This window comes from Herpailurus yagouaroundi, unplaced genomic scaffold (genome assembly GCF_014898765.1).
Source record: "Herpailurus yagouaroundi ecotype Mexico unplaced genomic scaffold, PumYag 100, whole genome shotgun sequence".
NCBI lineage: Eukaryota > Metazoa > Chordata > Mammalia > Carnivora > Felidae > Herpailurus > Herpailurus yagouaroundi.
This window is the reverse complement of record NW_024412391.1, coordinates 15,258,545-15,280,586: the sequence shown is the minus strand read 5'-3', so window position 1 is coordinate 15,280,586 and position 22,042 is coordinate 15,258,545. Positions and strand designations below refer to the sequence as shown.

Sequence of the window (22,042 nt, the reverse complement as noted above, 5' to 3'; positions counted from 1 at the left end):
TTTAGTGTATATCAGTTTAGGTCAGTACCCAAAACAATAACCAGTAACAATTCTGTAGGCAGTTTTACTTGGCTCACCCCATATCCAAAGGGTTTTTTGTAATATGAGGGAGAAAAGACTTTTTAAAACTCTGTAGCACTGCGTTGATGAACATAGTATTATCTAGTACTTGAGAAATCGTAGGTGGTGCTAAGATTATCACAGAATTTAGCTTAGGCCTAATATCTTATCTAGGAATTAAAACCCCAGTCTTTATTTTCTTTGGAGGTTTTTGTTAATTCTTTGCCTTTAAACTATTCTACTGACATACTTATAATAACAAGTAGTTTTTATAGGAGAATGGTAAGGAAAAGAGGAGTGGGTTTTATGCCTATCAAGTGAGTAGTGGGTAGAAAATCAAAAATGTTAGTCTTCAGAGTATTCCCCAGATTGAATTTAGAACTTCTGCTGGCTCTACATAACTGAACTCTGCAAAGCTCTGCACTTCCCTGCTGACACCTTCAGTGTTGCTCATGTGGAAAATAAATACTCCAAAAAATGTTAGGCTGGTTCCAATCTTTTAAAAACAGAGCATCAGCAGATAACACTGTTAGGGAAACCATTTATTTTCTTCCAACTGGTTACAAATTTCTTTTACAAAAGATGCTTATGTCTTTCTTTTTATAGATTGAAAAAAGAATAGCTCAGGGGTAGTCTGAGTGGAGCACATTTATTGTCCTTGTGTGTGACCTTGGTTTGTCTTGACTTTAATAAAATTGAATGTTCTTTGGAAGCTAGGTTCTGTTACATGATGCTTGATTTTCATCTGATTAGATGTAATAGAAGAATACTAGGGGTGAAGAAACCAGGATTTCACCAATTAACACAGTCTTTATAAGTCTTCATTTTGTATTCGATTTCATGCAAATAAAACTATATGTTGGAACTTACTCCAAAAATTACCTAGGGTCATTTATGACACATTAAGACTTGACACTTCACATTCAAATTTGAGAAGAATGTGAGAAAGCTAGAGGCATGAAGACATGTTTAGAAGTTACTTTGCCATTTTGAATTTTAACATAAAAAAAAAAACCCTAAAATTTAAAGCTTTTGGATTTCTTAAGATCACAGTGGTAGCTTAGTTCTGAAATTTTCCAAGTTGTTTCTTTGTATGATTTTCAGTAACAATGAGAACCAAACAAAAAGATTAAGGAAAAACACCCCCACAGGTCACATTTCAGTAAAACCAGGACCCAGAGAAAACCCACGACTCCCAATTCCTTATAAGTTTAGCCAGAAACAACTGAAATGCCCAGAACCAGTATTGAAGCCCACAACAGTGTAATAGGGGAGAGCTCAAGGCATGAAACAGAACCCCCCCCCAAACCAGATAAGGTTTGTAGTTAGAGATAACGTGACTTCACAGTAGCACCCGGTTTTGAAGAAGTCATTTAATTCAGTAGCAGCAGAGGAGAGAATCCTGGAGCAAGAGCATCACCCTTCTGTTAGGAACCTTCTGTTAATCCCATCCAGGGCAGTTCAACTCATTTAAATATGAAAAATGAAAAAGCAATAAACACCAAATCTTTAGAGAGGTACTGTGAAGAAAAAGAACCAGCAAAACTTTCCTTCATGTAACAGCAGGTGAAAAATTATATCCCAGTATTCTAAAATGAATTAAATGGCTTAAGGAAGCTTGCAACTGTCAAGAAGACTACAAAGCATAAGTTCAAGAATGCAGATGAGATGGCCAAATAATAGGTGCAAGTGAAAGTGGACCTGATAAAATTCAGGAAAGAGATTAAAGAAAATTATATTGGGGGCGCCTGGGTGGCTCAGTCAGTTAAACGGCCGACTTCGGCTTGGGTCATGATCTCGCAGTCCGTGAGTTCGAGCCCCACGTCGGGCTCTGTGCTGACAGCTCAGAGCCTGGAACCTATTTCAGATTCTGTGTCTCCCTCTCTCTGACCCTCCCCCGTTCATGGTCTGTCTCTCTCTGTCTCAAAAATAAGTAAACGTTAAAAAAAAAAAAAAAAAAAAAGAAAATTATATTGGCACTTCCAGAAAGTAACAATAATCTACAAGGTGTGTAAAGAATAGGTAAGTGTCATATAGCATAGAAATAAGAAGAGCTGATAAAGAAAACAGAAAAAAGACTTAAAAAGGATTAGCCAGAAAAGTATAGATGGAGAATGCAGTCAAAAGAGAGCCAACATACACATAATTGGAGACATTAAAGAAGAAAACCAAGACCGTGGAATAGAATAAATATTTATTAATAATTAATTCAAGACTACTTACATATCGAAAGGGCATGCTACCTTCAGGGGAAATTGACGTAGACATTCAACTCTAAGGTATATTGAATTTCAAAGTTAGAGCATTTTGATACAGCTAGGCAAACTTATCAAGTCACCTAGAAGAGAAATCAAATGAGACTGGTGTCAGATTTTTCTACAGCTATGTTCAATGCCAAGAGAGGCAATAGAGCAACATCTAGAAGGTATTCAAGAAAAGACAGTGTGAATCAAGGGTTTTATATCAGGCCAAATTGTCCTTCAAGTATAAACATTTTGGGGGGAAATTACTAGAAAATAGAATACAATCTAGCCAAGAAGTGGCTGGAGAAACTTTAATCAAAGCATTGGAGATCTCAGCTCGTTAACATTCTCCCCGGGCCACTAGATCATTGTCAGGCTGAATGTATACTTTTACTGCCCTTCTGCCCCACAATCTATGAAATGCAAAAGGATACACTGGTAGTAATGTTAATAAGAAAGAGTGTTCTTGGGGAACTTAAAAAAAATGGGGAGAATTCCTTGAGTCTCAAAGTGTGTATAGCTAGGGCAAGTATTAGATGAACAATTGGTGACTGAACAGCAGGGCATTTTCCAGTTTGAGCAGCACTTACCTTTGATAACTGTCTACAGATCAGGTGTTGAGCATAGACACTGGAGCTGGAATGATGGAACAGTACTCCCAGGAGGCAATGGAGAGCTGCTCTGGCGCCCTTGACGGCATCATGTCTCATTTCTCCCCACCGGCTCCCTTGGGGAAGGCTGCTGGATATGAAGAGGCGGATGAATAGGGATTCACAGATACAAAAAGGCCTATAACAGCAGCTAAAAAATTCCACATAATTAATACCATGAGACAGGGGTACTGAATTCAGCAAAGTAAGAATTAACAAAAACAGCTAGAACTGTAAACTGAAGAAGCCTTTAAGATAAATTTAAGTGATGTTTTTAGAGTAACTCAGGAGGCTGTTTCATCCATGATAAAGAAGTATCTAGAAAAAATATAAGTTAAAGATTTGACAGCAAAACAGCAATCTCAGTGGATTGATTAAAAAGCTCTCACCTTTAAGTGGTTACTAAATTAGCTGAAATTATGAGAGAAATGTTAAGGAAAAGAGAAAAGATCCTGAAGTTCTAATATCCACCTAATAGGAGTTCTAGAAAAAGAATGGAGGCAAACCAAAAACAGCAAACCTCAAGGTTAAAAAGGAAAAAAACTCAGAGCTGAAGAAAGACAGGTTTTAGAATTAAAACACCAGGGACAGATTAGGATGAATGAAGTAAAACTTTCCCTACCTGGATACTTCCTTAATGAAATTTTAGAACCAGGAATTAAGAGAAAATCCTAAAGGCTGCAGAGAGGAAACTGGTTACCTTTGTAAGGAAGCAAGGATCAGATTAGTATGAGGCGTTTTTAGAGGTTGGTGGTTTGGGCAACACTGCTTTGAAAGCTTGAAATTTTGTGAGGAGAGAATTATTTTGAACCCAGGGTAATCCTAGCCAATGTTGTATTCATTTGATAGAGTAAAATAAAGACTCTTTTGGATTTTAAAACATTGGGGTGTGGAATAAGTGACTAGCCACTATTTGATTTTAGAAATTAAATTTCTAACTTGATAGAGTAGATGAGTGAGTGGTGTTCCAATTTTTGACTTCGGTGATCTCTGGAAATCTTCAGAGAAAAGATGTTAATATTACCATACAAACTTTAGTAATCATTAGCTGTTCAGAAAATTTTTTCAGAGATTGAGTGAAAATGAAATTATAAACTGCTGAAAAGCATAAAGTTTCCTAGGGTGATTAACACTTTTTGTTCGATAATTGACTCTCATTGAAACTGCTTATCTTATCCAGGGAAGAACCGAACTGAAGGAATAAAATTATTTCTGTTTTGTGTCCTGTTCGTTCTAAGACATGGGAAAGAATTGGTGAAGCTACTACAGTATCTTACTCTTTTTTTTTTTTGAGTTGGTTTGGTCTGGTATTCTGGAGAGAGCTACCGAGATAAAGTTATGTTTATGCTTCACCACTAATAACAAATGAGAATAACCACATTAAAACTAAACTTCAATATCCCCAGAAGGAAATGGAAACCCCTTTTGTAGCTATATGAAGCAGAAACATAAGGACTGGATAACAGAGATTGGCCAAAAATAGTGTGAATTTGTAAATTTATGAAAATTTAAATAGGGTCATATAATGAGTCACTCAAGATTTTCAACCTGATTCTGAGGTGCTTGGAGAGATCTGAGCAGTAAGTACTTGAGACAGGGTAATGTCTCAAGAGTGGGAATACTTTCAACTATATTCACCAAGATTTCACCCTTGAGGAATAGATTTTCACCTTAATTTATGGAAGGTTGTCAGAAACCTGGCAAGTGACTGGATCTTTTTTAGTGGTTAGGGGAAAATTAGGAGATGCTAGAATCTTTTCTTTTTAATATGAATTTAAAAAATAAAATTTATATTTAAAATAGGTTTTTCCTAAAAACAGTACAAAAATAGATGAATGTCACAATTTGATGGGAGGAGAAAATTGAGCATACAATGGCTGGTATTTGTGCTTTGGCCAAAAAAATAGATGTTTTGTATATGCAGTTTATTCTTTAAATATCAGTGCCACTTGTGTTCAACATCTGATTCCCAACTTGGACTTATATAGAATTTGTCCAGTTTGTCTATCCACTTTGAAATAGAATTTGGTTCTTATTGTCTTGCGGCATATGGCTTTTTTCTCAGAGATCCTTTTATGAAAAGCCATGATCTCCTTGAGTGGAAAGAATGAAAGAATCAAGGTTGGCTTTTGAACATAAATTGCAAAACATACATCAAAGAAAATTAAATATGTAGTGTGTTAAAGGAGGTAAAGTCATCACCACAGAAGTCAGTCTGGATTGACTGCAAATGTCTTTGTTTGTTTTTGCTATTTTGTAACAACATAATCTGAAGCGTTTTGCAAAATAAATACAGAAAGATGAATTCAGCTGTGTCACTCTTATTGACATATCTGCTGTCTGATTAAATGGTAGCAAAATTAATAGGATGGATGCTTGCCTAGAATAGAAAGAAGGGAGTTTTTTTATAAGGAGGATGAACAGGAGGGTGTGATCACTTTACCGATAGAGTATGATCAGTATTCAATCTTAGGTATAACTTAGCACTTCATGTATTATTGATTGATTTGGTAAAAATTACACAGTTTAAAGAAAGCATAAAGCTCTTTAACCCTATATATTTTACTCTCACTGGGACAAATGGAAACCTGACCAAGTATTAAGGAATCCATCCTGAATCTCTGCAGATGGTGAGCATTATTACAGTACGTGCACACGGTAACCAAGGGTGCTATTTAGTGTTATTAAGGCAAAGTTTAGTTTTTTGAGAATCTAAAACTGCACACGTTGGTTTCATTTTAGCACATATGACAGGAACAATCTATAACTCTTCAATCTTGTCTTGTTCTGATAGATGTGTATGGATTCAGAAAAACATATGATCTACACCTTTGGTGGTAGAATTTTGACATGTAATGGCAGCGTAGACGACAGCAGAGCCAGTGAACCACAGTTCAGTGGGTTGTTTGCTTTCAACTGTCAATGTCAAACTTGGAAACTTCTTCGAGAGGACTCCTGTAATGCTGGGCCTGAGGACATCCAGTCTCGGATAGGACACTGCATGCTATTCCACTCAGTAAGAATATTCTATATATCGTATTCTTATTTTGTCATGTATATCTCAATAGGAAAAGGAATAGTAAAATCTAAATCTTCAGAAAGAGGTCAAAACTTTTTATTAAAAATAAATGATTAGTGTTAGCAATGAGAAGCAAAAATAAAACTTCCTTAGCCAATGTACTGTTTGGTAATTATGAGACTCTTCCCACTAACCTAGTAATTCCTTAATAGTTATTACTCAACTATTAATCAAGGCACTTTTATGACTAACTTTACTGCTTATACAGATACTGTAGCTATTTCTCTTTCTTAATACCTTTCTACTTACTGATTTCTCTTAGTAACTGGAAGATCAATTGTTCTCTTTTCCTCTCTGCCACTCTCCATTAAGTGTGAGGAATTAAGAATTGACTGTATAGAATTAGAATTTAAATTTATCAGCAAAACCAATATAGAAACATTTGTTTTACCTTTTCAGATGTTATAATGAAAACCTGGGCTTCTTTCTGTGAACATAACTTGAAAAACATACTGTGGGCTATTTTGAACATATATCAAAGTATAGAGAAGAGTGTAATAAATTCCTGTGTACTTATTTATCTGTCTCAACAATTAGCAATATTCCACTATTCATTTTTCATATATCTGCCCCTTAATATTTCACTTCTTTCTTTGATGTTTCTCTGATTTTTAAGTTTATTTTTTTAATTGATTTATGTTTTAATTTACATCCAAGTTGGTTAGCATATAGTGCAACAGCGATTTCAGGAGTAGATTTTTTAAGTTTATTCTTAAATTTTGTGCTGGGGTATTTTAAGGCAAATCCCAGACAATGTATCATTACACCTGTAAATACGGTAGTGTATCTCTAACAGATAAGGACTTTTTATAAACATAATTATGATACCATTATAATACTGAACCAAAGCACCAGCAAGTTCATATTATCATTAATATATAGTTTGCATTTATTTTGTTTTCTGAAATACTGAAAAATACCTATTTATAGTAGGTTTCGGCAAGTCAGGCTCTAAAAAAGATCTGTGTATTGTTTTTGGTTGTTATGTCTCTGAGATTTCTTTTAAGCCATAACAGTACTCCCTGCTCCTATTTTTTCCCCCTTGCATGCCATTTATTTACTTGTTAAACTGAATCATGTGTGCTCTCAAATTTCCTGTATTCTTGATTTGGCTAATGTTATCCTTGTAGTGTTGTGATTGTCTAGTCTCTATATTTCCTGTAAGCTGGTAGTTAGATCTAGAGGCTTCATTCATTTTAGATTCTCTTTTTTTGGAGGCAGGGAAGGCAAAAAGAGGGGTGCAAGAATACTTAAAAGATGGTCTGATTGCAAAATGTCAAGAGGCATTTAATGTGTAGTTGTCATACTTTTGGTGATGTTAAGAATATTCTGTGGGTTTAGGTGTTACAGCCTGATTGATCAGTAATAAAGTTTCTTGTCAATTTTTTACTGAATGGTTTTTGCAGTCATTGATAATCATTGTGTAGGGTTTGTGAAACAGATTTTTCTAATTATGTTATTTATTCTGTATTTATTAATTGATTCTGATATTAAAAACTTATCCTCATTAACGATTTGGCTACCCTGATGTGTACACCACACAGAAAAATACTTGATTTTTTTCTCTTTGTCACCTTTTCATATTAATAAGTTGAGGCTCCACAGTTAACCAGTGTATTTTTTTAAGCATTATTATGAACTTGTGGACTTATATATTTGATGTGTTTAATCCAGTGCTGTCATTATTCTTGATGCCCCAGTTTTTCTCTTTGTCCAAGAGTGCCCCCTTCCCACTATACACGCACATAGAGCTATGTACACATATAGCTATATGTATATATGCACATATCTATATATTTTTTTAGTAAGAGAAAAATTAAGTCATTAGTTCCTACTAACATGGCCAATTCAAATTAAAAATCATAGAGTTTTAAAATTTAATACCCTTTCGATTTTGTATTTGTGTATCTTTTAAGGTTAAAATCCTTCTTAATGGCAATATTACATTATTCTGTTTTTCTGTAATAGTTACAGAATCACAGAACTAACAAAAATTACTGAATGTTGTTTCAGGTTGCTTTCTCATTATTTTTCTGTTTAGGATATAGCTAGGGATGGAGAGTCAAAAAACATGAATTAAAATCACTAGAAATACTATTTCTCTGTGTGATCATGTCCCTGTGTGGTCATATCTTTATGTACAGATAGATTTATTTCATTGTTTTTCAAATTTCAGAGATTGTTTTTTTCTTTTGAGTTAATTTTGTTTTCTAATTAAATAAAAACAGTATACATGGTTCTAAAGGCAAAACCATACTTTTGGAGTGATCAGATTTCTCTATCCCTGTCTTCTTGCTTTGTCCCTTCTCATAAAGGTCTTTTATTACTTTCTTTCCTTTGTTTCTTTTTGAAGAAAGAAACAAACATATACATATTCCTTTTTTCCCTTTCTTACGCAAAGGAAGCACTGTATACATTATTCTATACCTTGCTTTTTTACTTTCATAGGGTATCCTAGAGATCACCACCTCTTAGTATGAGAGAACTTCATCATCCCTCTTTATACCAGCACAGTACTCCATTGCATGGGATCTGTCATAAAATGGCTTTTATAGAGGTTTAAATTTTAAAAGGATCACTCTGAATTCTTCATGGAAGTGACTACTTTCTCCCTTCTTTGCCCTTTTTTCCTTATTTTTCAGAAAAATCGTTGCTTATATGTATTTGGTGGCCAGCGATCGAAGACCTATTTGAATGATTTCTTTAGTTATGATGTGGACTCTGATCATGTAGACATAATATCAGATGGCACCAAGAAAGACTCTGGAATGGGTAAAGGCATTTAGTGATTCTTCTCTCGCGTCTTAGCTACTTTAGAAAGAAGACTGTAGACCATTATCTTTTCTTTCTAACCATTCTTCACCCTTTCCCTGTGTCTTTAATTGAATAATTCTGAGTAAGAGGAAGAAAAATCTACCAGCTAAATTATTCAGTTTTATCTGTTTAAAATATGTAAGTTATTATATTATTTCCTTTTATAAATTTCTAAAGATATTATTTATGTGTGTGCTTGTTTGGTGGAGGGGCTTTGCAAAAATTAGTATCTTAAAAACTCTTATTCTATTTTTGCTAATCCTTTCCACCTTCTGCTTTTACTATAGTGACTAATATAACAGGCACTAGCATGATAGAGTATGTCTTTGTTCTGAGGGAGGACCTAATGTAACTGGTAATGCCTTTTAAGTTTGCAAGCTCAGCATCCAAGTTATTCTCCTAAGTACTAGGGTGATTGATTTGCTTGAGATAGTCCCAGTGTTATGCATATTGCCCTGCATGGTTATTAATAGTGCCCCATTCACTCTCAAGTGTCTTATTTTGGATAATAATTTACATAGTTACCCTGTGACTATCACACACAGAAGAATAATATTTGTTTAAGACCCAATGGTTTGAAATGTCTAATTTGAGAAATTAGATCAGCTTGCTTTTTTTTTTTCTTTTAGCTTTTTAAAAAATATTTTTAATGTGTATTTTTGAGAGAGAGAGACACACACACAGGCTCGAAGCAGACTCCAGGCTCTGAGCTGTCTGCACAGAGCCCATCGTGGAGCTCAAACTCACAAACTGCAAGATCATGACCTCAGCCAAAGTCAGACACTTAACCAACTGAACCACCCAGGCACCCCATAGCTATTATTTAGGAAAATAGATCTTTTTATTAAAATAGTTGATATTAATGAGGAAAAACTTAAAAAATTTTTTTTGACAAAAGAGCACCATACTTAAAAAGTGGACATGAAGGGACCCTTAGGACTCTTTTCCCATATTTCTTACTAGACAGAGGCTAGAGCTTTATTTTCTGGGGGAAATGAGTACAGAGGTGTTTTTTTCCCACCATACTTAAGCTACTTCCAAGATAGTAGCAAAGTGTGATAGTAGCAAACAGTGATAGGAGCAAAGACCTAGTACAAAAATTCCCTCTAAGTAAGCTCTAATGACAATCATTTGGAGATTTTTCAAGATTGGTTGTTATTATATAGTAACTTGCAGAATTGATCAGGATAATGCTTTGCTTACGGTTATGGCTAGCTTTAGAGCCAGCAACATGTGATAATTATTTTTTTTGTTCAGTTTTGTTTTCATTATAAAAGTAATAATATGTAGAGGATTTGGAAAATATTAGAAAGATGCAAAAAAAAGAAAATGTATCAAACTATCCAGACATAATCTGTTACCATTTTGGTATATTTCTGTCTGGTTTTTGAATATTTATTGTGACTCATAAAGCAAAGTAAAGGGTTTGTCTTCTGGGAAGGCAAAGTCGTCTTCTTCTCTGAAAAAGCCTCTTAGAGTTGGCTTTGGCATCTTCTGGGAATAGAGAAACAGGGATTGAGGCCTCCTGAGTCTGGGTTTTCAGCTGAGGTAGAGAGAGAATACAGTGCTTATAACCAGAAAGTTCAGAGTCTGGTGTAGTTACCTCCAGGACTCATTACTCTTAACCCAGCCTGGGCCTCAAGATAGTCATAGAAGTGGATTCCTTAACAATAAAATAATAATAATACAGTTTCCCAGGGGTGCCTGGGTGGCTCAGGCAATTGAACGTCTGACTTCAGCTCAGGTCATGATCTCATGGCTGGTGACTTTGAGCACCACATCGGGCTCTGTGCTGACAGCTCAGAGCCTGGAGCTGCTTCAGATTCTGTGTCTCCCTCTCTCTCTGCCCCTCCTCTGCTCGCTCGCTCACGTGCATGCATGCTGTCTCTCTCAACAATACATAAATATTAAAATTGTTTTAAACAGTTTCTCAAAAAGTATTTATTGTATGAAACTTTGCAGAATTTGATATTCAATTTTTAAATTAACATTAAATTGTGCTAATATTTTTTCATCATATGGTTTTACTACCGTGGACTAGAAGTATTAGGAAAAAAGACAAGTGTGGATTCATTCCCTAATTATTGCTATAGTCAACTTCTGTGAAATCAGAATCACCAGTTTTGCTATGTGTTCTTTAATTTTTAATTGATTTATGGTGAATTATTTCATGCAAGCAAGTTTATTCATTAATTTAATGATATTTGTTGGTCATCTGCTAACATCTTAAGTTTGACCCTCTCTTGTCTTCCCTCCTAACATATTTTGGTGCCTTCCGTATGCTGTGTATGTTTAAGAACTTTGAGAAATAGCTGTGGGCCTGGGGGTTAAGATCCCTCCTCTTAGAGGACTCACATGCTACCGGAGAGACTTGCAGTTGCCATTCAGTGCTGTGAAGAAACCTTCCATGAGAATAAGGCATGTCCCATGTAGATAAAGCAGGTTGGAAACCATCTCTGCAGAGGTCATCTTCAAGATTTAAGATGAGAAGTAGAGTTAGAAAGAACCACATTAAGAAGTGAGAGAAGAGCAAGTACAAAGGTCCCAAAGCAGGAAAGAACTTAACGTATTCCAGAAAGAGATGGGGCTGGTGCCAGTTGAGGGTGGGGAGAGTTGGTATGAAATGAGGTTAGTGAACTGGTTAAGACTGATTATTCAGTGCCTTGTACAAATGCAAGAAATGTGGAATTCTTTTTTTCTAAATAGAATAGGAATTTATTGAAAAGTTTAATGCCAGGGTCATGATCTGATTGATTGAAGTTTTGAAAATATCACTCTGTGTCCAAATATCACTCTTTTGTCCAGATACACATTTTCCAAGTGCTTAATTTTGACAGTGTCTACAAGTTGCAGCGTCCAAAGGTCGTATGGTGCTTTAAGAGAGGATTTTTCTGGCAGAGTTGAGCATCTGGCTAGACTACATACTTGGGAAGTTTTCCCGCCTAACAGTGTTGTGGTTTTACTTAGAATTGTGGAACCTCAGCAGCTCTGTCGGGTGTGTTCAAATGAAACTGAAATCCCGTTCTTCTCATTTTTGTTTTTCTTTCTTTTTCTCCATCTTCCTCCCTCCTTCCTTCTCTCCCCTTCCTCGTCTCTCTCCCTCTCCTCCTTTCCTTCTTTTTTTTCTCTTCCTTCCCATTTGTCCCTTCCTCTCTCCCCCCCCCCACCCATATAGCTCTGTCTGTCTCCCCTCACTCCGCTCCCCTCCTGGGTTTCTGATACTCCTGTGGCCAGAATTGAGAACCACTGTGTTAGCTCTCCAGAGCCCATCTCAGTGTGTAGTCATGTCACCTTGGACAAGTTACCTAATTTCTCAGCCTTAGCTTGTGTGTCTGTAAGTAACCAAAATTATGTAGTATCCCTGCTTGTGGCCAGATTGACCCTCTAGTTTCAGCTGGTGTTACTGTTGGGTACCTCAATTTTCACGAGAGTCTGCCAGTGCTACCTGTAGGTTCACTGATCTATTCAGTAATTAACTCATGCTAGTTTTACCTCCATCTTTTCTCTGTCCCATTGCAACCTCACTAGTGTGGGCTGTCATCACCTGTTTGGCCTGTCTTCCTGATCTTCCTCCTCTTCTTCTTCTTCTTTTTTGGTTTGTCTATTTGTTTTTACAAGATTTTATTTTTAAGTAATCTCAAAGTCACAACCCTGAGATCAAGAGCTGCTTGCTCCATTGACTGAGCCAGCCAGGGGCCCTGAAAACATATATACTCTGAACAGAGACTGTTACATTGATTATTTCATTAAAACCTCTCAAAGGCTTATCAAGTTCTTGTATTTACTATAGTCATTTTGTGTTGAGAATATAGTTGATAAATATTTACTTGATTACACTTCACTGTAATAAGTGGTCTTCCTCTTCTTGTGTACCCCACCTCTCCCCCCAAGTCTTTCTCCATACTGCAGGCAGAATATAGCAGTTTTGTGTTACCAGTGCAGTGCAGAATCATGTGCTTTAACATTTATTCAACAGATACTTTTTGTATCTAGCACCTACTAGGTGCTAGATACAAGCTAAGTGCTAGAGATCACAATTGGGAATAAGGGCTCTATCTTCCTAGAGCTTACAGTTGTGTATGGGGAGAACAGAGAAGTAGATTAACAACCTTACCTTTGATTAGTGTTAGCGAGATAAAAAAAAAATCTCTTTTTAAAATGTCAACTTGATAGGTCTTCTTCCTTGATTAAAATTTTTTTCATGGTTTCCCTTGCCCTCAGGATTAGGTCTAAACTCAGCCTGCTCTCAGATTCCTTTATGATATGCCCCACCTTAGTTAGTTCTGCAGCTGTATTTTTAGGATCCACCTTCACCTTTCCACCAATTCTTTGTTTTATGACTACTGAATAATAATTCTTTATAGATACAGTACTTTTTCTTGCCTTTGGGTTTCTGCCCATGCTCTTCTCCTTACCTGAATCACTCTTCCCTCTGACTTCCAAAGTGTAGCTATGTTGTGCTCGTGTTTCAGGTCTTAGCTTACAAATCATTGTCTCCTGAAATTCTCTAACTCCTCAAGCCCAGGTGAAGGGTTAAAGCATGTGGTTTTAATATTCATTGTAAACACAATTCTAGATATTCATCTGACAGTATAATCTTGACTGCTTTTCCAAACCTGTGAAAAGCTTATCTGAAATACATAGACTTTAATCAAGATTGCCTAAAGAGCGTTCAATCTTTTCAGTACTCCAGATCTCCTAAAAAATCTTTCACTGGATTAAGTTAGACCAATCAGAAAACCTCATGTCAGAACTATGTTATATTGTATTGTCCTCCCATAGGATTACTTTCACCTGATTTTTAAAAGTCCATTTAATTTTATTTTACCTTACTAGATTATTATTTTTAAGCCATGAAAAGTCCTTCTAAGGACAAGGCAGGATACTATTTAAATTTCCACATTATTAAATATTCTTGGAAAACACCAGTTTTGTTCCATTACATGGATGCTCTGTAGCTTATTTAAACAGTCTGTTTATTAACTGTTCTTCTAAAGCTTGTCTACTACAGTTAATTACTGTAATTTGAGATGGACTTAACATATAATTACCATGTTTATCTATGATTCAGTAATGTGGGTTATTTGATTAAAACTGCATTTATGATGTGAGTTTCAAATTGGATTGTTTGAAATCATAGAAGAAATTTGAACTATTAAGATCACCAATTAGAGACGGCATATGTAATTGTAAAATTACTGCTGCTTATTATAATTTTTTGTATCAGATGCTATAAAATCTTAAATGTTGCTCTTTACAATTATTTAAATGAATTGTCTTAGCTTTAACATCTCAAGATCTAAAGAAACCTCAACTGTTATTAAAGTATAACAATTTTATGCTCCCCTCAGAAGGAGATTACAACTTAAATCAGCGGATTGGCAGCTGCTTAGAAAGAAGAGATTTATTAGTATTGTGTCTAACACATACATAATTACATCAAAATTCAGCACATCTAAAATTTGGGTTTATTTCTGAATAACTTTTGGCAAGCACAGGGGGTTTAGCAGACTCCCCATATGTAAGCTCTGTATTTAACACTAATTGAAAATTATGTTTAGAAGATAGTCTGTTACACCACCAGAGCTTTATAGTTTGGTATAGAAACTCAGTTTATTGTAATAGGATTACTTTCTCATATCTGTATTATTCAAGGTAACACACACAGATCGAGTCTTTACCATTTGCCAGATGCTGAGTCGAGCTTTGGTGATACAGAGCTCTTACAACCTAATCCCTGTTCTTCTAGTAGTGATGTGTTTACTTGTTTTGTTCCTTAACATCTGTTGACTGTATTTTCCCACATCTGTCACTGTTTATTCCATTCTGTTCTAACCATAGTGACAGATTGGTATAATTGAAAGAATAGTGAATTGAGAATCAGAAAACTTGGTCTCTCTTCTTCTGGGTCTGCCACTCATCCCTCTGCAACTTTGGCAGAATTATATGCATAATTCCTCTGGGCCTGATTATTCATCTGAAAATGAGGAGATTGAACCAGTTGATCTTAAGGCCTCATCTAGCTCCAAAATTTTGACAGTTAAATTTCATTCCCTTCTGCTATCAGGCTGTGAAACTAACATGAGGGCTAAGCTTGTAACGTCTGCAAGATCTGATTTAGCTATAAACATATTTTCATGAAAACCTTAAAATCTTACTGATTTTTAGTTCAACTTTCAGAATTGGTCAAACATTGACATTATTGGCATTGTTTTTTAATAACAGAGTGTATGTGTTTGTATGAATGTAATTATATAGAATAAATAGTTACGGTTTTTATCCTTTTAGACTTTATCAATTAACTAAATCAGGCTAATTCAGCCATATAGGGAAGATTCTGAAGCTAATGAGTTGTCATTAACATAGATTAGTTACTGAGCTAGGTTAACGGTAGTGCTTATTTTCAGTATAATGGGTTTCATTGCTTTCCATTTAGCATCTTTTCCACTTGTGCCATTATTCTGATAAAATTGGATTATGTACTTTTTTTCTCTCAATGTTATAGTTAATAATAACTTTCCATAATGCCCCCTTCCACTCTCCCAGAGGTGTTTTTGCTTAGTTACAAGCTTATAAATGTTTTTTTTTTTTTAAAGTTTATTTATTTTGAGAGACAGCTCAAGCAGGGGAGGGGTAGAGAAAGAGAATCCCAAGAAGTCTCCGCCCTGTCATCACGGAGCCCAATGTGGGGCTTGAACTCATGAACCATGTGATCATGACCTGAGCCAAAACCAAGATTCGGATGCTTAAATGGCTGAACCACCCAGGTGCCCCTCATATTTTTAATATAAAATTTAGGTCATTTGATAGTAAATAGGAATTACGGTTTGCCAGTAGAAACAAACATGCAAGAACACTAGAGACAATATTGAAAATGGAAGGTAATGAAGTGGTATTAACACTACCAGATATTTATAAAGGTACAGTTTTGTACAGGTTAATGGAATGGAACAGAACAGGTAGTATGAAAGGATGTAATGCTTAGAGCTGGTACTGGCAACTTTCAGAAATGAAAGGAAGGCCAAGAGAATTGTAGGGATGTTAACTAACCTAGCACCATGATTTGGTTGAATTGCTGAAACAACCCTGGAACTGCCTGCCTACCTGCAAAATTTTGTTATATGAGCCAATTAACTGTTATTCAGGTTTTCTTTTACTTAAAGCTGAAACTATCCTAAAAAACAATTTTTAGAAAGCTGTTTTTATTAAACTTATGTGTCCATGACAGTTCTAAAATTGTATTTTTCCTGTGTCTTAACTGAAGCGATTAATAATATGTTCTTTGGATCAGGAAGCAAAAGTAGAGTTGAGATTAGTTTATGAATTAATGGAATAATGTATCTTCCTCAAGAGTTGAAATGACTTCAAAAATACCTCTATTATCAGAGCGCCTGGGTGGCTCAGTCAGTTAACTGTCCCACTTAGGCTCAGGTCATGATCTTGTGGTTCATGGGTTCAAGCCCCACATTGGGCTGCATGCTGACAGTTTGGAGCCTGGAGCCTGCTTTGGATTCTATGTCTCCCTCTCTCTCTGCCCTTCCCCTGCTCGTGCTGTGTCTCTGTCTCTCAAAAATAAGTAAACATTAAAAAAATAAGTAAATAAAAAATACCTCTGTGATCTTTTTATCTTCCCTGTAGAGTTTCTGTATGTTACAAATTCTGTTAATTTCCCCCTGTTGGGTCAACCGAAGAAAATGAAAAGAAAAACTGTGATTCAGATTGTCAGATAAAATATTTTTTAGCTGTCCTATTTCAAGTTTTAAAGATGCTAAAGAAAAAATGGGAGAGTCGAAGGATTATCATTGTTAATTTCCAGGAAGAACTGAAAACAGGTTGGCTGTAATAGTTGCTTGTTGTATTATTCTTATTTTCTATTTTCTCAGACAAGTGTCCTTTCAAAATGAGTTCACGATTAACATATGGTCTTGTTTACTGATCTGTTTAATTTTTCTTTGTGAGTCAGTTTATTTATAAAGACTGATTAAGATTCCTGCTGTTGAGTTGAGCTTTTTGGCAGTTGAGTCTAAAAGCTTTAAAATACTATACGTTGTAAATCTCCTTTTTCCCTCCCCTCGCAACTACCCATTAGAAACCATTAAATTGAAAAGATAGCCTTGTTTTCTTCTTGGGAAGAAAATTAATACAGAAGACTGTGTTAATAGTTACAACATGTTAAAATGAAAACTTCTTTTTTGGTTTTGACCTTTAGGTCTTTTTAGTTTTTGATAATGCCATTTTTGTTCAACCAGTTTTTATTTTTATAAAATTATTATAGAAGTAATGCAGTTGTGCTAATTAATAAAACAATTCAAACAATATAAAATGCTATAATATGAAAAGTTTCTGCCAAAGTAGCAAACTAACATAGGTGGCTGATTCCCTTCCCGAGAAATAAGTCCTGGAAAAATAAAATGAGAGGCAACTGGCCTCCAGAAACTCTTTAAATGAGATCAAATGCTGTCTGTCCCCTAAATTACCTTGAGTTAATTTTTACTCCTTCACTACAGAAACCAGGAGCAGTAGCCTGTATAACTAGTGCCAGAATTCAAAGAATAACATTAGTGCATAAACCCTACTGGCATTAAGAATTGATATCACTAGATACAGACTGACCATCTACTCTCTATAATTCATTTCTTCCTTCTTAGTTTGTATACATAATATATACATATATACATATATATACATATATACATATATAAAATTCATTTCTCCCTCCCATCACCCTTCAAGTCCAAGAAGACTGCCTTCTACTTCCTCCAAAGGGTGTAAAGGTGTGAAACCCTTGCATAGGAGGATGATGGTAGAATTGATTAATCTGATTCTTTGTGCCTAGGCTTCACTAGCTTATGGCTCTTCTCTTCCATTTTCCTTAAATTCACTGGTGCTGATGCTAGTTAAGGCCTGACCGTTGGTCCCCCCCCCCCCAGTGTAATATATCTTAATGAAAGAATAGCTGACACCCTGAAAAATATTACCTCATAGAGCAATATAACTAGATAGTTGAGGACTACAGCTATCTCAAAAGAAATCGGTAAACTGACAACATATGTGATCTAAAGCAGAAATATAATAGGTAAACCAGGAATTTAAAACAAGCATGATTGGGACACCTGGGTGGCTCAGTCAGCTGAGCATCCAACTCTTGATTTCACCTCAGGTCATGATCTCATGGTTCGTGACTTTGAGCCACGTGTCAGGCTCTGCAGTAGGATTCTCTCTCTCTCTGCCCCTCCCCTGCTTGCCTGAATGCGCGCTCTCTCTCTCTCTCTCTCTCTCTCTCTCTCTCTCTCTCTGTCTCTCTCAAAATAAATGAATAAACTGAAAAAAATAACAATAGAATAAGCATGATTAATATAATTAAAGGTATAATATATTAATAAGGTATTATATATTATTATATATTATATTATATGCCAGAATTATATGCCAGATTTATTATATGCCAGAATATTATATTATATGCCAGAATATTATATATATAATATATATATAATATATATTATATATATTATATGCCAGAATATTATATGCCAGAATTATTAATATATAATATATTAATAAAGGTATTATATATTAATAATATGAAATAAGATCTAAAAATCATAAAAACAGAACCAAATGGAAATATTAGGTATGAAAAACGTATTTGAAATGAAGACTGCAACAAATATTATAAATAGAATGGATGTGAATGAATAAATTAGTTGAAAGATTAGAATGAATACTCTTTCAGGAAGAAATAGGAAAAAAAGGACAAAGAGATAAAAAAATATATAAAAGAAAAACCAAAGGACATGGAAAAGAATTGTGTAAGTACCAGCATCTTAATAGCAGTAACAGGAGAGAAACATAAAATTTTAAGAAGGCAAAATACTTGAAGAAATAATAGAAGTAAACTTCCTAGAATTAAGAAAAGACCAAAGGCCTCAGATTGATGAAAGGGCTTATATAGTCAACCAGCAAGGAAGAATAAGGGGAACACTTACACTAAAGTAAGATTACATATTACTTACACATTAAAGTAAGATTAAGAATATCAAAGGAGGGGCAGTTGGGTGGCTCAGTCGGTTAAGCGTCCAAGTCTTCGTTTCGGCTCAGGTCATGACCTCATGGTTCATGGGTATCAAAGGGGCGCCTGGGTGGCTCAGTTAAGCATCCAACTCTTTTTTTTTTTTTTTTAATTTTTTTTTTCAACGTTTTATTTATTTTTGGGACAGAGAGAGACAGAGCATGAACGGGGGAGGGGCAGAGAGAGAGGGAGACACAGAATCGGAAACAGGCTCCAGGCTCTGAGCCATCAGCCCAGAGCCCGACGCGGGGCTCGAACTCACGGACCGCGAGATCGTGACCTGGCTGAAGTCGGACGCTTAACCGACTGCGCCACCCAGGCGCCCCAAGCATCCAACTCTTGATCTCAGCTTGGGTCTTGATCTGGGGGTCATGAGTTCAAGACCCTCATTGGGCTCTGTGCTAGACATTAAGCTTACTTTAAAAAAGTCAAAGACAGGGAAAATTCTGAAACATTTCAGAGAGGAAAATGACTTACAAGGGAATAAGATAGATGGATAGAAGGATGAATATCAGACAGCTCAACAGCAGTAGTAAATGGAAGAAAACAGTAAAGCTTAAAAATACTTGAGGAAAATGACTTTAGTAGGGGGAAGAGAGAGGGAGAGAGAATCTTAAGCATGCTCCACATTTAGCACATTTAGCCCAATGCGGGCTCAATCCCTGGACTGTGAGTGAGATCATGACCTGAGTCAAAATCAAGAGTTAGATACTCTACTGACTGAGCCACTCAGGCGCCCTGAAATGACTGTAAAGCAAGAAATTTATATTCTCCCAACTTTCATGTGTTAGTGAGAAGTAAAATATTCTTAGGTATATTTGCCTCAGAAAGTTTGCTATAGGAAGACCCATATTGGAAACCAATTTGGAAGCAAGACTCAGAAATAAATTGAGATGTTGAAAGTATGTGATAAGTGATGATCAAATTTTCTTGAGAAAATTGATTGTTGCCAGAAGAAAAACACTACGACCAAAATTCTAAACAATGAAACTAAAATGAGGGAAGGGGAAATGGGCCACCATATATAATTAAAGTATTGTAGTTGGACTTACAGGTAAGAAAATATTCTCTATTAAAACTTTATCATTTCAAATGTCTTATTCAAGGCTCAGGATCTAATGGGTCTTTATTTTCTTTCAAGCTTCCTTTTGCTTTCCTGTGTCATCTGTCACTGCCACTGTTTCTTATATCCTATGTCATTCTTTTTCCTGGATTCCTTTTTTGTTTTGTTTTGTTGGAATAGCTCCTCAAATAATTTTTCATGTGCAGTCATTGACATAAATTTTCATATTTCTGCTGATCCAAAAATTCTTTTATTTCACCCTCATTGTTGGAAATAGAATTTAATTCCATCTTTTTATGCCTCAGAATTTTAAGTTATTATTTCATTGTATTCTAGCGTTCATTGTTTTGGGATTTTTTTTTTTTTATTTTTTTTTTAGCATTCATTGTTACAGATAAAAAGTCTAGGGGCGCCTGGGTGGCTTGGTCGGTTAAGCGTCCGACTTCGGCTCAGGTCATGATCTCACAGTCCGTGAGTTCGAGCCCTGCGTCGGGCTCTGTGCTGACCGCTCAGAGCCTGAAGCCTGTTTCAGATTCTGTGTCTCCCTCTCTCTCTGCCCCTCCCCTGTTCATGCTCTGTCTCTCTCTGTCTCAAAAATAAATAAACGTTAAAAAAAATTTTTTTTTTTTTAAAGTCTAATGTTAGTTTGATACTTATTTTTTCATAGGTAACAGCCTGCTTTTTCCCCCTCTCTGGAAGCTTTTAGAACTTTTATTCCTATAGTTCTAAAGTTTCTTTAGGAGATCTCTTTCAATTTCTCCCAGTATCCAAAAATAGCATTCTTATGAAAACTTTGGTAAGCCAAAATGGCATAAAGCAAAGAAGCAATTACCATTTATTTATAAAGAAAACGTTTTCCGTCTTCCCAGAGTCCCTAAAAAACCCTCTCTCAGGCTTTTCTGATACGTTAGGACACATCTTGCTAACTGATGCACAAGATAAATTGAGATAAAGCACAGAGCTCACACACACAGTTCACAGCTCTGGCTACTTGATGCTGAGATGCTGAGTCTGATTCCTGGGGAGGTGCTGGGCCGGGCCACTCTCACTGCAGGGTGCTCGCTGCCTCTACAAGGGCTTACTGCACAACAGGCCCTGAATGCTATTTTTGCCCTTTACCTTTTTTTCATAAAACTGAAAATCCTCCTCAGATCTCTTTCAGTTAGCAAAATCAAGTCCTAATATAGATCTTTCATAGAAGCAAAGTGGCCTAATGTAAACTTTGAAAAAGCAGGGAGTACCTATATATAAAGTCTTTTTTTTGCAAAATATGCTTAGCACCCAGGGCTCTTTCAGACGGGACTCCCACTTGTTTCTTCCATTCAGGGAAATTTTCTATAATTATTTTTTTCTTCTATCTGATTTCTCCACTCCAAGAGTTCTTCTGAGACAGATTTCTTACTTCATTGGTTTTATCCTCTGTGTCCCTTAACTTTTCTATCATAATTTCTGTATCTTTTGCTATACTTGTATCATTTTTATCCTGTGACCACTGACTTTCTTTTTAACTATGCACATTGTTTTTCATTTTGTCATCTGATTTTTTTTGTTAGTTTTACTTTTTTTCATCAGTTTTACTTTTTAATATTATATTTTATATTCCTCTTTATGGAACTTGTTGTTTTACACATGTAATATTCTTTTATTCTTTACAAAGATAATGAGCTTGGGGTTTGTTTGTTTGTTTTTAAGTTTCTTTCTGTGATTTATTTTTCCCATTCTGTATGTTTATCTAGGCTCCTATCTTTGTTGAAATTTTTCTTATATGTCTTCTAATTCCTGTCTAAACATTAAAATTTATGAATAAAGGACTACATCTGTTAAAAAAAGATAATTGATAGTGACTTCCTGTGCAGTATATAGGCGTATTTCCCCACAGGCTTCTCCCTTACGTAAGACACTGACCAGGGATTTTGTATAAGTGCATGGCACATACTGTCCACCAGGCTTTCTTCCCTAGTATCTGTGTTGGGAGTTACTTTAGGCTCTGCTCTCATTCTCATTTAGGCCCTTGTGTCCTTAGTACGCTCCCCACAGGGATGTCCTCTTCACAGCCTATTT

General features: G+C 35.7%; 1 protein-coding gene across 3 annotated transcripts in view; it reads left to right on the top strand.

Annotated features, from left to right (window-relative positions):
* The window catches only part of MKLN1 (muskelin 1), a 379,029-nt gene that overhangs the window by 317,154 nt on the left and 39,833 nt on the right, over positions 1 to 22,042 (top strand). For all 3 annotated transcript variants that reach the window (XM_040471936.1, XM_040471935.1, XM_040471934.1), the window contains 2 exons: positions 5,748 to 5,969; positions 8,675 to 8,804. In XM_040471936.1, the coding sequence (XP_040327870.1) occupies positions 5,748 to 5,969; positions 8,675 to 8,804 (352 nt within the window). The remainder of the gene's footprint in view (positions 1 to 5,747; positions 5,970 to 8,674; positions 8,805 to 22,042) is intronic.